Source organism: Antechinus flavipes, chromosome 1 (assembly GCF_016432865.1).
Source record: "Antechinus flavipes isolate AdamAnt ecotype Samford, QLD, Australia chromosome 1, AdamAnt_v2, whole genome shotgun sequence".
NCBI classification, from domain to species: Eukaryota; Metazoa; Chordata; class Mammalia; order Dasyuromorphia; family Dasyuridae; genus Antechinus; species Antechinus flavipes.
In genome coordinates, this window is record NC_067398.1 from 660,485,675 (window position 1) to 660,501,035 (window position 15,361).

A 15,361-nucleotide genomic window follows, 5' to 3' on the forward strand; every position below is an offset into this window, starting at 1 on the left:
CAAGTCTTCTCTATCACTATCTGATCTCAAGTGTCATTTGACCTCCATTAATTTCCTCATCTATAGAATAGCAGGGCTGACCCAGATGATTGATTGATTTCCCAGAACTATTCCAGCTCTAATGTTCTAGTATTTAAATATAACTTGTTTTTTAAAAAGTAGCTTAAACACAATCTTAAATCTTAAAATCATTTTGGAGGGACTATGAGATTTTTTTTTTTTTAATTTTTACTGTGAGAGATGGGGCACTGGCTGGCATAAATAACAAAATAGGATCTTAAGTACCTCCTCCCCAAAAAGATTTTCTTTTGACACAAGACTAGTCCACAAATCAAGGCTATTCCAGACCACTACATCCTATCACCTTTAGATCACATTCAATCTAGACCAATTCTGAAAAGAGGCTAAAATTCAATGAACATCAGAGTAATCCTCCCTTTCCATTAAACTATCATCACAAACTTACAGACTGCCATGGTATACCTGCACTCTGAACTTCCACATGGTACCAACAGGAATCCCAGGGATTGGTCCATAATGATTAGAAGGCACAATAGTGCACTCCCTTGTGCGACCCACACATGCCATACCCTGTATTAAGAATAATTTGGAAGAAAAAAATCAGTTAAAAAAAAAAACCTTAATGTACCACTAAAATATCAAAATGAAATAAAAAGTTGTTTTCCATACCTTGCCCCAATCTCTTTGAGACGATGATGTAGCAGATGCCATCTTTGCCTTCTTTTTGCTCTCTTTTAACTTCTCCCCAGCCAAGACCACTTCACTAGCATCATTCCGACATTCAGGGCAATACCTACAATTATACATTTGCAAAATTATTCACTGGACATAGTAGGGTAACATTTAAAATAAGTGAAAGATTTGGACATATTTCTTAAATCATCATAGTACATTTATTTTGGGGAAAAACCTACCTGCCTTCAACTTCCCTCACTTGTACTTCAAAAGGATATTTTTAATAGTCTTGTCATTTCTACATCTACATTTCTTCTACTTCACCCATCCACCTGATTTAGATCCTATCACCTCTCATCAAAACTATAGTAAGAGCCTCCTAAATAGTGTCTTTGTCTTAATCTCCCTTTTCTTCTTTTTCTTTAATCTATTCTCCACACAAAGATCTGACCAAGTCACTCCCCTATTCAATATAACTGCAATATCTCCAAATTATCTCTAGAGCAAAATGAATCCATTTGGAATGCCTAAAGCCCTTCACATTTTCTCTAAATCTGTCTGTTTTTAGCCTTCTAACACGTTACTCTCCTTCATGTACTCTGCAATTCAAACTAAAACAGCTTTCTTCACACCTGATACTTCATTTCTTCTCTCCTGGTCTTTGCCCAGGCTATCCCTAAGCACAGAATGCTCTCCCTCTTTATCTCCATTTCTGAGAATCCCAAAGCTCAAAAATAAGAATACAATTTTATACTTAAATATATGCATAGTCTCTCTCCTGTAGTGTTAACTCCTCAAACACAGGGGCTATTTCATCTTTATCTTAGAGTCCCTAAAGTCCAGCAGAAAGCCAGATACATAGCAGTTGCTTAATAAATGTTTGCTGATTGAATGAAAATATCCTTTTCATCTTATCCCATCAATGTCAGGAAAAAACAGCTATGCTGTAACCAAGACTGCATTGGCTGTGGTGTCAGCCACAAGCCTCAAGACAGTTTTCAAGACTACTATTTCCTATTACCTGATCTTGGGTAACTTCTCTATGCTGGACCTCAGCTTCCTCACCTATAAAATGATGCAAAAACCTAGACTTCCTATGCCAAAGTTCTGTTTCAAGTCAAGTATTTGACAAATCTTCAAGTACTATAAAATGCAAATTATTTGTACTATAGTCAACAGAGGCTTCACATCTCCCAACCCTATCTCTACCACAGAACACTCACTTCACCCAACTTCTTCTATTTCTTTGATGTCTTTCCACAGATGTCTCCCTTTATAATCCATACATACCCCCCCCTTCCAAAACTCCAAGTTTCACCACATGCCCCCACCTGATCCCATTCTTATCATTCCCTTTCTCCCTCTCATCCCAACCCCTCAGCACATCTAAATCAATCCAAGCAGTCTGCACACACAGACAGGCACAGAGCTGAGTGCTAGGTTCTCGGTGCTTCCTTTGCCTTGTTCCTTCAAGCTCCAGCCTGGCCCATAAGAGCTTCCCAAGCAGCTGCCAGGTATTTCCTATATTTTGTTCCAACTTTCCCATCTCAGCCTCAACTCACCTAAATCTGTTCTTCAGATCCCCCAAATGGAGATGGTGAAGAAGCAAAATTAAGGGTTTGATAACTGATCCTGTCAGTCTCTCACAACCACTTCTCTGTAACCGTTCCCCAGAAAGCACGCATACTCACCAATCCTCATCATCTGGAATCCGGCTCAGTGGGGGGCTGAGGCAATAGATGTGAAAGGCCATGTCACACTCATCACACATCAGCTGTTTGTCAGGGTCTTGTTTTCCTCCACACACATAGCAGGCACACATTCTGCAGGTCTTATTGGGGTTATCTTTACAGTGCTTGCAAATGGGGCCACTCTGTCCTAAATGTAGAAGGTCATGAAGCAGAAATAGACACCAGCACATCAGTTTACTACAGCCAGTGTTCTAATGTCAAAGTTTGAGAACAATACTAAAGACATTCCAAAGGAAAACATCGAAGATTAACCAGGACTCACTTTTCAAAGGATTTTCGAAACCAACCGGGCTCACACTGCCAGGTTCCTCAATTTTGTAAACTTCATCCACAAAAGTTATTCTACAATCATTCAGAGAATCGCCCGCGTCCCTATAACAAATTCATGCATATGATTAAGCTTTTGCCATGACAATCACTCACTTATTCTTTCAATATCCCGAAATCAGTTTTTACGTAATTCAAATAAGTATATATTCACCATGACACTTACTACAAAACTGACAGTATCCCATTTTACAAAAAGCAGGGAGTAGGAAGAAAGGATCAAAATTGTGTGTTGACTGTCTAGTTGATGAAGGAGAATGAAACAAATGTATAGTGCATGAAGTTTTCTTATAGTGCTAAGACAGATACCCTAACTCAGGTCAGAGCTGAGTCACCTAAAACTAAATTTAGTGTTCTTCCCAGTTAACCAATAGAACCATTTCTTAAAAAGCACTGGTGATAGGGATGGGCAGGGCCTGGCCTGGGCTTCTGTGGGATTTCATTGAAGTGGGAGCCTCTACTTATAAAGGAATCTATGGCCTTGGAGAGTTACCAAGGGATGAATGGGCTATTACAAGACCAGTCTTGCCAGAAACACTAAAAATACCCCACCCCCACCCCTGGGGGAAAAAACACTATCTTTGACTTCAAGCAGCTTACATTCTATCAGGGGAGAGAATAGGCATATATATTATATACAAAATATATACTCCCAAAAATGAGTGTGGGAGTTTATGAAAGAGGCAAATTTAGGGAGGAGGGAATTTATGGAGAGGAGGACCTAACAGAAGATGGTCCTAGGATGTATATCACTTATCTTCCCAATCCAAAGTGCCAGTGACTTCCCAGGCTGTTCAAATAGCCAAGAACTAACTACTTCCTCTCTCTATCTTCCCCTTTCTGGACAAAAGCTTCAGACTTAACATTAATTGAGACTTCTGAGTCAGCCCCAGACCCCTTCCACATTCCCACTTTTATTATACTCTTGGGAGGCAAAATTTTAAAAGATATTAGTAAATCCCACATATACATGGGCCAAGTAATAAAGACCTTAGGCAGTTCCTAAATCCTTGTCTGCCCTCACATTTCTCATCTATAAAATCTGGATAACATCTCCTACTTCATAGGACAGTTGTGAGGACCAAATGAGAGAGTATTTGTATTAGCAACTAATAGTAAGTGTAATAATAGTAATTATAAGTGCCAAATGTTTATTTTCTCTTTCTTTACTATAGGCAATATACCATGCTAAGGGATACAAAGTTTATTATTCTTGCTTTACTGAACTTACAGAAAAAACAGAGAACTAATAAATAACAACTTGTAAATACATTAAAGACATGACATAAGGTGCTTTCAATGTGAAGTCTGAGGGAGAAAGTAGAACAGGGTAGGGAAAGTGGGAAGGCATATTAGAAGAAGTACTTAAAGAGTGGATAACAGCTGGGCAGGGACAATGTTCCAGCCTCAGGGATCGTACTTGGAACTTTCAGGAAAAAAGAGAACAAAGTAGTACAGAAAATGATTGTGTTTTCATTTTGTTCACTTAAAACAAAAAGGGAAGAAGGAGCAAGCATAGGATCTACACTCCACCTAAGATACAGGTGACAAATTACTCTTTTAAAACTTTGTCTAGATCAAAAATAAAGTGTTAATACAGAAGAAAGGAGAGAGGGCACCGTGGTGCTAATGATGGTTAGGCAGAAAAAGACAGTAACAAAGTACTTCTCAGTATAGCTGTTAAAGGGATTTAGGAGCATATAATGAAGGCTGCAGAAGTGTATGAAGTCACACTAGCACCAATCCCTAAACATGACTTGACTTGGCACTGGTACTATATCCCCATCACACAGGAGCCCTTGACTTAGAACTGGCAGCAAGCTCAAAAATCTAAGCTCTACATGTGGTGGGGAAGCGATCCAGTTTAAATAGGAGGTGAGAGCAGGAGGTGGATTTGGAGCCCAAGTCCTCCAACTGCAAATCTCAGGTTCTTTCTACCAAAGCAGACATTTTTACATGGAGCTAAACAGTCTTTGCAAAATCATCATTGTCTCTTAAGATTGCCAAGAGCTACCTTTAAATTAGTTTATAATGATTAAAAATTTTAATCAAGTTTGCACATAATATAGAACATTTAAATCAATCTACTTCCTTTTTGCCTAATCCATATATCACTCAAGTTACTATAAAAGCTTAAAATTAAGAGAGATTTTACTAATCAATTAGTCCAGAATTTTACACATCAGGAGAATGAAGCTGGAAAAAAGTAGAACAACTAGCTCACAGCAGAGCTGAGACCAGAACATAGACCCTGGCTCTGATAAGGATCTTGTGGCTCCTAGACTAGAGTCTGACAGTATTTAATCTTTCATAAAAACGTCAGTCAGTGTTAGTCTATGGTTTCGTCTGTTAATCTGTGATTTCATCAGAGTGAAGAATTTGTAGGAGAGAAGTCCCACAGAAACAGATAGATAATCTATCTATCATATCTACCTATGGGCAATGAGAAGTTAAATGACTTTCAGTTCATGATCATATAGCCAATATGCAAAGAGCAGACTTGAACCCAGGTCAGTTCTCTGTTCCACCTCTAATAATTTATGATAATGTGTGAAATTAAATGGAACTCATTTTTAAAAGTATAACCACTCCACAAATCATTCAGTAAGATTTATCACTTTCCCCCACTAAGAAGATGCAGAAACCTAAGTTGAGGGCAAAAGTGACTTCTGCTAATGGTTTCTTTTGAAACACCTAGCTGAAGCAATGGACGACTCAGTTAAGGTTTCAGCTTGTTTTGCATGTATTTAGAAAACTAATCTGAAAACTAACATTGTTAACCAATCCTCCTTGTAGAGTACTTAAGAAAAGAGCTGAGACTCTTCCACCCTAGCAGTCCCCCTTTTCAGGAGTGTTCCCAATCACTAAGTTCAAATTCTTCAAACTAGGAGAAGTAGGCCTTCAGATATTTGACAACCAAGGAAATCACAGCGACTCAAAAGTAAAGACAATTTCAACTTTTTTTCTATATTAAAGCTCAGTTCTCAGAGATGAAATTATTCAGGAGTCAAATCCCAATCTAATGACTTCATTTACTTTAGACTGAATTCATTAATTATCCAAAAGCTAGTGTACAGTGGAAAGAACAATGAACTAACGATCAAGAGCTATGAATTAAAATATTAATTGTTTGAAACAACCTCACAGAGAGAACATGAGTAAGTCACTTTCTCTTTCTGGATTTCAAATTCTATAAAAATGAAGATTTTGGATTAGATCAAAGGTATTAAATAGGCCATAACACTTCCAAGTGCAATCCAAAACAGATTAAAATCTAATTGGGAAATTTTTATCAAAATAAGTAAAACTACAATAAAACGAGTAGAACAGTATTTTTAAATACTAAGTCAAGCTAAGGCCCTTGCAGAATCAATAAGTATGGCTTAGCATCCAAGATTCCTTGGAGGGTTGATACTCATCAATCTACACTAAACTAGGCTACTCTAATGTCTCTAATTTTCAAGAAATCACCAGCTCTTGACTGGTTATTATATTGAGTTACTATAACATTATGACATGTATTCACAATGACATGAAACTTACCCAAGCAGTAAATTTGCATAGATCTCTTTAACAGTCCTTGTTTCCCGTTTTCGAAGGATCTCAGCATCATACCAGAAGCCCCTCTCCTTGGGTTCATCAGGATTATAGTTCACCATTACAATTTGTCCAACTTCCAGCTGATGCCATTTCAGTATTGTCCGGGCTCGAGCTCTTACATCTTTTGAACTCAACTTCACAACACCATTTTCTGGATAGCTTTAAAATTAAAAATATAACAATCAATTAACAGATAAACATAAAACTTTATATGGAAAACTAAACTCTCCTCCCTTCAAATGAATTATTACAAATGTATGCCAAGTTTACAAAATTATAACAAACACATAATTTTAAGGTATACAAAGTTCTCTATACAAATCCTTAAATCCTTATGAGGTAAGGTGCTCTTATCCCATTTTACAGGTAAGGAAAACTCAAAGGGCTTCCAAGAGGGTAAGTAATTTTGCCCATGGTCACAGTAAGCCTCTGAAGCATTGCAAACACACTTCTTCTGACTCTTAAGATCAGCAATCTTTCTACAACCCCAATTAATTTTCATGCTCGTATAGGAATATCCCTCTTAACTATATTTCCTTGATGTGACCCCCAAAACAGTTTTTAAAAAAATCTTACATAGAGACAAACTAAATGACCCACAAAATCATCTATTTAGGGACTATTCAGAAATCACAAAACAACTCCGAACTCACTCTTCATATTTCACATGATAGATAACATCCTCTTCAGGCACTTGGCCATTTTCAATGTCACTGGATTCACTGGCTTCTGCTCTTTCTTTCCTTGTAACATTTACCAATATGGCTTCAAACCATGCTCCCATGTTCATATCTCGGGCATCTACGTATTCATTAATCTATAGATGAATAAGGAAAAGTTTTTCACTGACCTAGTTAATTTACAATTCTCAAAATTTTAACTGACTAGCCTTTTCACTGCAGTTCAACAGATATTAATGACTTGTGTGCAAAACTGCTGTGCTAATAATTAGGGGAGATACAAAGTTTAGGATAAGACACAATCCCTAACTTCACAAGTATTAAAATCTAATAGGGTTATATGATACAGATAAATGAAATACAAAATATTTGGTAAGTATGTTATAGCAACATAAAACAAAGTGCTACATTACCAATATGGTAAGTTTAAAAGGTTGAGCCCCTGAGATCAAACATTCATTCTTAGGTTCAAACATTCAGCTAGCTACCAGAATTATTTCCATATTTGTTCTTATTATTCCAAGCATTAGCAATGATATCAGGATATGTAATTAATACAATTGCAATCTCTAGCTAATTAATTGTCTCAAGCCTCCCCAACCCCATTTAATAAAGAATGTATATTGAATTAAGTGGAAAAGCTCCTTTTCTCAATAGTAATTGCTCATATTTCTTTACATGAAATCCCTTAATTTTCTTAAGTTAGATAAACTGCAAAACTTATGAATATACAATTTGTTAAATAAAATGAGCAATAAAAGACATATTTGCAAATACTATATATGAAAAAGATGACAACTTAGAATCACCTCAAACTCTCACTGTAATAATAAGATTTCTCTTTCCTTCCAGACCACAATTTCTCCATTGTTTATTCCAGATATTGAGTAAAGTCTCAAGAATCCTTTTTGCATTCCTCAAGATAATAGTTAATTCAAAATCTCAGGAATTAAGTATTTTCTTTTATCCTCACTTTAAACAGTCATTCCAGAATACACTATAAACTGCCAAATCTTCCACGTAATTCTCTTTATAATTATTTTTAATAATACAATTAAGATATTTCTCACAAGAAGTTTTTTCCTTACTTTCTGTCTTCTCCCCAGTTTATTTCATAGATCAAAAATAAAGAATACATTATTTCCCCTAATTTCAAAGGAAAACACCATTCAAAGCAAGGCATTGCCAATGCTTAACTTCAGCCAGTCAGGTCAAACTGCTTTACCACAGCATTCTAACTTGGCTGCCTTAAACCCAAATTACTCCACTCTCAGATGAGCCAACAATAGATCCCAGGTCAAGCCTCACTTGATCACTTTTTGGAATCCTATAGCTCAGAATAAATAGCAATTGTTTCTCCTGAGATCTCCTCTCCCAGATTGATCTTATTTTTTTGATTAGGTTAAAGAAGCCATTCTTTCCTCATTTTTGCCTAACCTTAATCACCAAATAAACATTGCTTCAAACAAACTGAGATTTGCGAAAAAGCCTTAGCTCAAAAAAAGGCCAAGGTCTCCCAGTGCATCTAGGACCATCTTCGTCATCTTGATCTCTATCTTGCCACTGGATCCAGATGGCTCCAGAGGAGAGTCAAACTGGTTTCTTTGCACAACCCTCATTTAAATCTAATTCACTTGCAAGTCATGATATCTCCTTCCTGAAGTCATGATCCTTTTTGAGAACAAAAAACAAAGAACAGTCACTAACATCTTAAAGATACAGTAGCATTATCTATATGTCCCTATGAGATAACCTACCAAAGAAAGTGAATTACATTGAGAGAGAAAAGAAAGGGGCATACTGAGAAAGGGGGCAAGGGAGAAATCAGGGAAAAGCTTCATGGAAAAAGTGCTATTTGAATTATGTTTTAAAGAATGGGTAGGAATTAAACAAGCAAACAAAGGAAGATTATTTTAGTAAAGACACAAAGCTGAGTAAGCAGAAGTAAGGAATAAAAGAATCAATCAACCTGGAGCACAAAATATGTATAAGAGAATAATATAAATTAAAGCTGGAAAGGTAAATTAGCATCAAATTGTGGAGACTAGAATGTCACGCAAATGAACAAACAGGATTTAAACGACAATAAGAGACCAGGGAAATTTTTAACAACCAGACCACATCTACAAATAAAAGACATAAGAAAGAATTAAGTCAAAAAACAAGAGCAGCTCAATTTGGGAAATTTTTTTTAGAAGTTTTTTGACACATCAAAGTATAGATGTCTGGTAGAGGCTAGTCTAGATAAAAGGAGAAAGGTTCAAAACTAGAAATATATATTTTGAAGAGTCTCCTGCATCAATGAGAATGCTTCCTCTGTGAACAGAGTCAGTAAGATTGCCAAACCAGTATGTATGACCAAGAAAAGAAAGACAGCGTTTTAGGTCAGGAAGAGGGAAAAGGACCAACAAAAGAAACGAGGAAAAAGAGAACTACCAGAGTGAAATAGGGAAAATAAAATAGAGAGTGGCCTATTAGAAGACTCAAAGAGATCAAGAATGAGGAATTGGAGAAATGGGGAAGGGGGAGAAGCCTTTGGGTTTAGCAATTAAGTCACTAAGGAACTTTGAAAGAACAGTTTCCCTATAGTGGCAGTGGCAGAGATATCAAGTTAGGTTATAAAAGCAAGGAGATGAAGCTGCTGAGGTATCAAGTATAGAAAATGTTCTCAAGATTGTCAGAAGAGAAATGAAGTGGTTGCTGGCTAAAGTAGAAATGTTAAAAGAAGGTTTGAACAGATGAGCACATCCATAGGGAGACAAAAAGCAATCTGGAGGAAAAAGGGAGAGCTGTTGAAGGAAAAGTCTAGAAACCTAGAGAAAGTGATTAAAACAAAAAATAGAACTATCAGTGTTCACCTCAGTGAAGCTTCTTCTGTAACAGAAGAAAAGAGGAGAATGATAAAGGGAAGATGATACTGAGAAGTATTGAAAAATGCAAGAGAACAGTTCAGGAAACTCACATTCAATGAACTCTATGTTTTCTGTGAAATTTTAATGCAGTTGGAGGCATAGTTGGGGAATTAAGGAGAGAAGAAAAGATTTGCAAGTCACCACAGGGAAGAGAGGGAATCTGTAAGAGTAATAACTGAGAAAAAGCAGTAACAGTCAATGAGACTACACAACAGAAATGTGAAATGAGGGAGATCAGCCTAATATCACAACTTTCTCCAGGGATGCCCTAAAGCACAGAATTAGAAGAAGAGAAATCTTGTAGTGGAGGTTCCCAGGAATAAGGATTAATAGGCTGAGAGAAGAGCAAATCAGCAGGTTCTCAGGATTCTAGAGAAATGACCAATAAAACAATTTAGCATACCATGGAGTCAAGCCTGAGTATGGAAATGAGGTCAGTTAGATGCTGGAAATGACACATCTGGCTCTTCCCAAAGAGAGTTCAAATGGAAATTAAGAGTTGGGAATCATTGGCACTAAGATAAAACCTTAGGATGACTAAGAAAGAAATGATAAAGATAGATGGGGGGGTGAGGGGGAGCCAAAGCCAGAGTTTGAGGGAGTTAGGGGAAAAAAAAGTGCCATGGGAAACAAAGCAGAAATTATTTGAAAGATGGGAATACCAGAAAAGTATGTGGTATCAAACACAAGGAAATAAAAAATGTCAAGGAGAGGATGATCAAGTGAAATAAAGAGGTCAAAGAAAACAAACAAGAAAAGACCATTAAATGTGGCTAGGAGGAGTCTCTTGAGAATCAGGTTCAGAATAGAGTGCTCAGGATGAAAATCAGATTATAGGATGACAAAGAGACAGCAAGGACAAGATAGCATGATAGAGAGGAACATCCTGATGTTAGAAGATCTGAAGCCCACCGCTCCATTTGTCAGTGGGGTCTTGCATGAAGCCTTTTGCTGAGACTCAGTTTTTCTCTTTGGTAAATTGAGAGTTGGACAAGATGACTTTAGTTCCAATTCTAAATCTATTTGAAGTAACATGAGAAAATCAGAAGGGTAGAAAGAAGGGGTTCCTACTGTTGTTACTTTTGTTTGAAAGATCTGGAAATCTGAGTGCCTTTCTAGGTAAAAAGGAAAATGAGGGAAAGATTAGAGATGCAAATGGAAAAGGAATGACTGGTGGAGCAAAAAGTAAATAAATAATAATGGGAAAGAATCAAAAAGGGATTCTTATTTTTTAGTGACAGAAGGGACATGAAAAAACATACCCAGGAAAATGGAAAAGTAGAAAATATGGGAAATCGCTCAAGCTGACAAATGAGATATCCAGCACCTAATGAAAGCAGTTGGCACTCATTGAACACTTTGAGGTTTGCATATTTTATCTCATTTGATCCTCAAAACAACCCTGGCTAGTAGTATTATCATTACCATTACAGATAAGGAAACTGAGTATAGAGGTTAAATGTCTTGCCCAGGTCACAAAGCTGGTAAGTGTTTCACACTGCATTTGAACTTGTCTCCCTGAGTGCTCTCTTCCCTATGCCACTTAATTGTCTAACAACAACATATTAAAACAACAATTTCAATTTGCTTTATGTATATTATTATATGTCTGAGATCATGCCTTAAGAGTATGCCCAAGTCTTCCCCATCTTTAAAAAGCCTTTAGTAGATTAAATTAAATTCCTAGAAAAATTCACCTACATCTAATGCCTTTTCTCTTCTCACTTACTCAGCAAATCTTTGCTATCTGAGCTTCCAACAATCTAACAACTGAAAACATTCACTCCAAAGTTATCAATGACCTCTTATGGCCAGATCTGATCATCTTTCCTATCTTTATCCTTTTTGGATACCTTGTGCATCCCTCCCATATACCCAATACTCTTTTCTCTCCAGGTCCTTTTGGCACTTCTTATTCTTTGATCTCCTCTGATCTGCCTGCTCACTTCTTTTAGGGTTCCTTTGATGGTTCATGATCCATATCACACCTTCTAACTGTGGACATTTCCCAAGGCTCCTTGTCCACCTTATGTGCTTGGAGCATCCCAAAGGCTTAATAAATGGCTTTTCAGTCAATCATTCTCCCTCTTGGTGAGAGGTAATAAGTTTAATTACTATTTCTCTGAAGATATCTCAGGTTTATTCTATATCCAGTCCCAGTTTCTTCCAGGCTTCAATCCTACATGCTTATTAAACATTTCAATATCCCAGATATCTTGACTTCAACATGTCTAAAACAACTCTCCTCTCCTCTTCCCCAAGTCTACCTTTCTTCCAAACTTCTCTATTTCTGCTAAGGGCATCACTATTTGTCTTTATTGTTGACTCCTCACTCTTCCTCAGTTCATATTCCAATCAAATTGTTAATTTCACTATTCCTTCACACACAACATCATTTACATCCAATCATTCTAGCTCAGGCCATTATAACCTTTTCCCAGACTAATTGGTCTTTCTGCCTCCAGTGTACCACTTTAAACCATTCTCCACACAACTGCCCAGCTGCCCACATTATTCCACAACTTGATCAACTGCAGTGGTTTCTTGCTGTCTAGGATAAATTATAAACTCTTTTATTTTGTAAAGCCCTTCTTAAGTGGCCCTCCCCTGCCTCCTTGTAAACTATTACTTCCCACCTCCCTGCACTCCATGCTCTACCCCAACTGGCTCTGGGTCCCTCAGCACCTACTACCTGTCTCCACCCTTTGTGAAAGCCCACTGTTATGTCCCTCTCCCATCTCTGCCTCACAGAAGTCCTCTCCTCCTCTTAAGTCAATTTCTCAAGCCCTACTTTTCTACACAAACATTTCCCCAAGTCCTCAAAAGCTAATGTATACCTCCTTTAACTTCCTTAAGTGTACCTTGTATTGCTCCTATACATACATATTACGTGCATGTTGTCCCCTCAAGAAACAGTAGGAACTGGATCATTCTCTACATATTTCTTCAGTGCCTGCACAAGTACTTAGTACGTGGTAGGCACTGAATAAGTGTTTATTGATATATATTTGCATGCTTAGACCAGTGGTTCTTTCAGGAATGAGGATGAATTGAAAAGGAAAAGCGACTCTTGGTACATAAAAAAGATTCACAAATGAGAGGCACAAAATAGAAGATATTGAAAAATAATATTCTAAAGAGTAACACACACATCAAAAATTCAAAACAGAGAATTTTACCTTATAGAGGCCAAATCCTGGATCAATCCAATCTGTTGGAGCAGCTGGGCCAGGTTGCCCATCAATTTCTAGGGCTCCTTCACCATGATTGGAACTCTTATCAGATTCGCTCTGCCCTGAGCAACAGCCTGAATCAGTATCAGACAGTTCAGAATCCTTTTCTTTACTAGGAACAGAAAGTACAGCTGGGCTTTGTCTCACTAGCAGCTGAACAATGTCGTTTAGACCAACATTATAGTCAAAAAGGGAGTGCCCATCTTCCATCTGTGAAGAAAAGCAAAGACCACAGAGACATTATTGGTAAATACCCTTTGAAACTAGAGGAAGCCCCCTCAAGTTGTCCCTTCACAACATCACTTCTGTCTTTCAACCCACCTCTGCATTTGAAGAGGCCTCAGAGGTCCTCCAATCCAACCTCTAAACCTGAACCAAGACCCCCTCTACCAGACACCTGACAAATGGTCAGCCAGTCTCTTCTTGAAGGCTTCTAAAAAGCGAATCCAATACCTCCTGAACCATTAACCCCACTGATAAACATCTGTAGAAAGAAATTTTTTTTCTTATAACCAAATTAAATCTGCTTCCCTAACTCTTCCCCTACTGTTGCTAGGGTCTGCTTTCTGAGACCACCCAGAACTAATCTAACTCCTCTTCCACATGAAGGCCCTTTCTTCAAACATTCTATCATAGAGTTTTCCAGGTTAACTGCCCCACCATTCCTTAAAAGATCCTTGAGATCCTTCACCAGTCTATTCTCCTCAAAACATTCTTTAGTTCAAAAAAAATTTTTAGTTTTAAAATCAATTTATTTAAAACCTCAATACAAAATAGACAAAGAAAAAAATTTCTAGTGCACAGCAGAACAGAGATGATTCAATATCTAAAGCAATAAATTTCCATCTCAAGAAAGCCTATTTATAATAAATGTTACATATTATATTCAGAACTATATCTTTTTTTTTTTTTTGCTTCTTTGTAGATTTTTTTTAATTCTCTGTAATGCAATTTTTACTTAATTCCCACCCACTCCCAACCAAGAGGACTACAATTGATTAGGGACACAGCCACACACATGCATATACACATATATTTTTCTAATCCAATTCATTATTTCCTATTGTACAGCAATATCCCAATCTTACATTATCTAGTTATTTTAAGTAATCTAAAACAATTATTATACTAATATGCCTGACATAGTGCAGTTTATCCTTCCTAAAAAGATAATGCCCAGACTGGAAAACAACATTCCAGATTTGATCTGAGTTGGGCCACATTAGGCAAAACTATCAATTCCCTTGTTCTGACCATACCTTTCTTGGAGAACTCCAAACTCTCTAAGCACTCTCTATTTTTTGGTTTTGTATCACACTGCTAAGGAACACCATCTAAATGTGCCCAGTTCCCTACCTCTCTACAAAGGTGTGCTTATAAAATTAATTTTTGAAAAGTCAAAACTATCTTTATCTCCATTACGTGAGTTCTTATTAGATCTGGCCTAACAAAAGGGCCTATCAAAATCTTTTTGGATCCTGACACAGTGATTCAATGTTAGCCCTTTTCAAAAAAGCCCTGTAAAGAAGCAGTATCATTATTATCTTAATTCTGCAGATAGGGAAGCAGACCCTGCAAGCATTAAGAGATTTGCACAAGGTCACACAGTCAGTAGTATAAGAGAACACAAGTCAAAGAGCATTTATTAAATGCTTACTATGTGTCAGAAAATGTCCATAGTCGTGACTCTTTCCAACAATGAGATGATTGAGGCCAGTTCCAATGATCTTGTGATGATGAGAGCCATCTACACCCAGAGAGAGGACTGTGGGAACTGAGGGTGGATCACAACATAATATTCTCACTATTTTTGTTGTTCACTTGCATTTTGTTTTCTTACTCATTTTCTTTCCTTTTTTTGATCTGATTTTTCTTATGCAGCAAGATAATTGTACAAATATGTTTACATATATTGGATTTAACATATTTTAACATGTATAACATATATCGGATTGTTTGCTATCTAGGGAAGGAGATGGGGGGAAGGAGGGGAAAATTTGGAACACAAGGCTATAGAAGGATCAACGTCGAAAAATTACCTGTACATATGTTTTGAAAATAAAAAGCTTTCAAAAAAAAAAAAAAAACAAAGAAAATGTCCATAGTGTACAATACACTGTAATACATAATTATAATTATGTTACAATATAATTGTATTACAT

The 15,361-nt window shown here is 37.0% G+C and overlaps 1 protein-coding gene across 2 annotated transcripts in view; it reads right to left on the reverse strand.

Annotated features, from left to right (window-relative positions):
• UHRF1 (ubiquitin like with PHD and ring finger domains 1) overlaps positions 1-15,361 on the reverse strand; it is a 42,184-nt gene that overhangs the window by 13,890 nt on the left and 12,933 nt on the right. Inside the window, exons 1-8 of one of the 2 annotated variants that reach the window (XM_051971835.1) lie at positions 14,857-15,107; positions 13,146-13,409; positions 7,028-7,191; positions 6,318-6,533; positions 2,710-2,819; positions 2,388-2,574; positions 691-814; positions 484-591 (exon numbers count right to left, since the gene is read on the reverse strand). In XM_051971835.1, coding sequence (XP_051827795.1) covers positions 484-591; positions 691-814; positions 2,388-2,574; positions 2,710-2,819; positions 6,318-6,533; positions 7,028-7,191; positions 13,146-13,409 — 1,173 coding nt within the window. In that variant the 5' untranslated portion in view covers positions 14,857-15,107. Of the gene's footprint in view, positions 1-483; positions 592-690; positions 815-2,387; positions 2,575-2,709; positions 2,820-6,317; positions 6,534-7,027; positions 7,192-13,145; positions 13,410-14,856; positions 15,108-15,361 lie in introns of those variants that run through there. The other variant, XM_051971834.1, reaches the window with a different exon arrangement.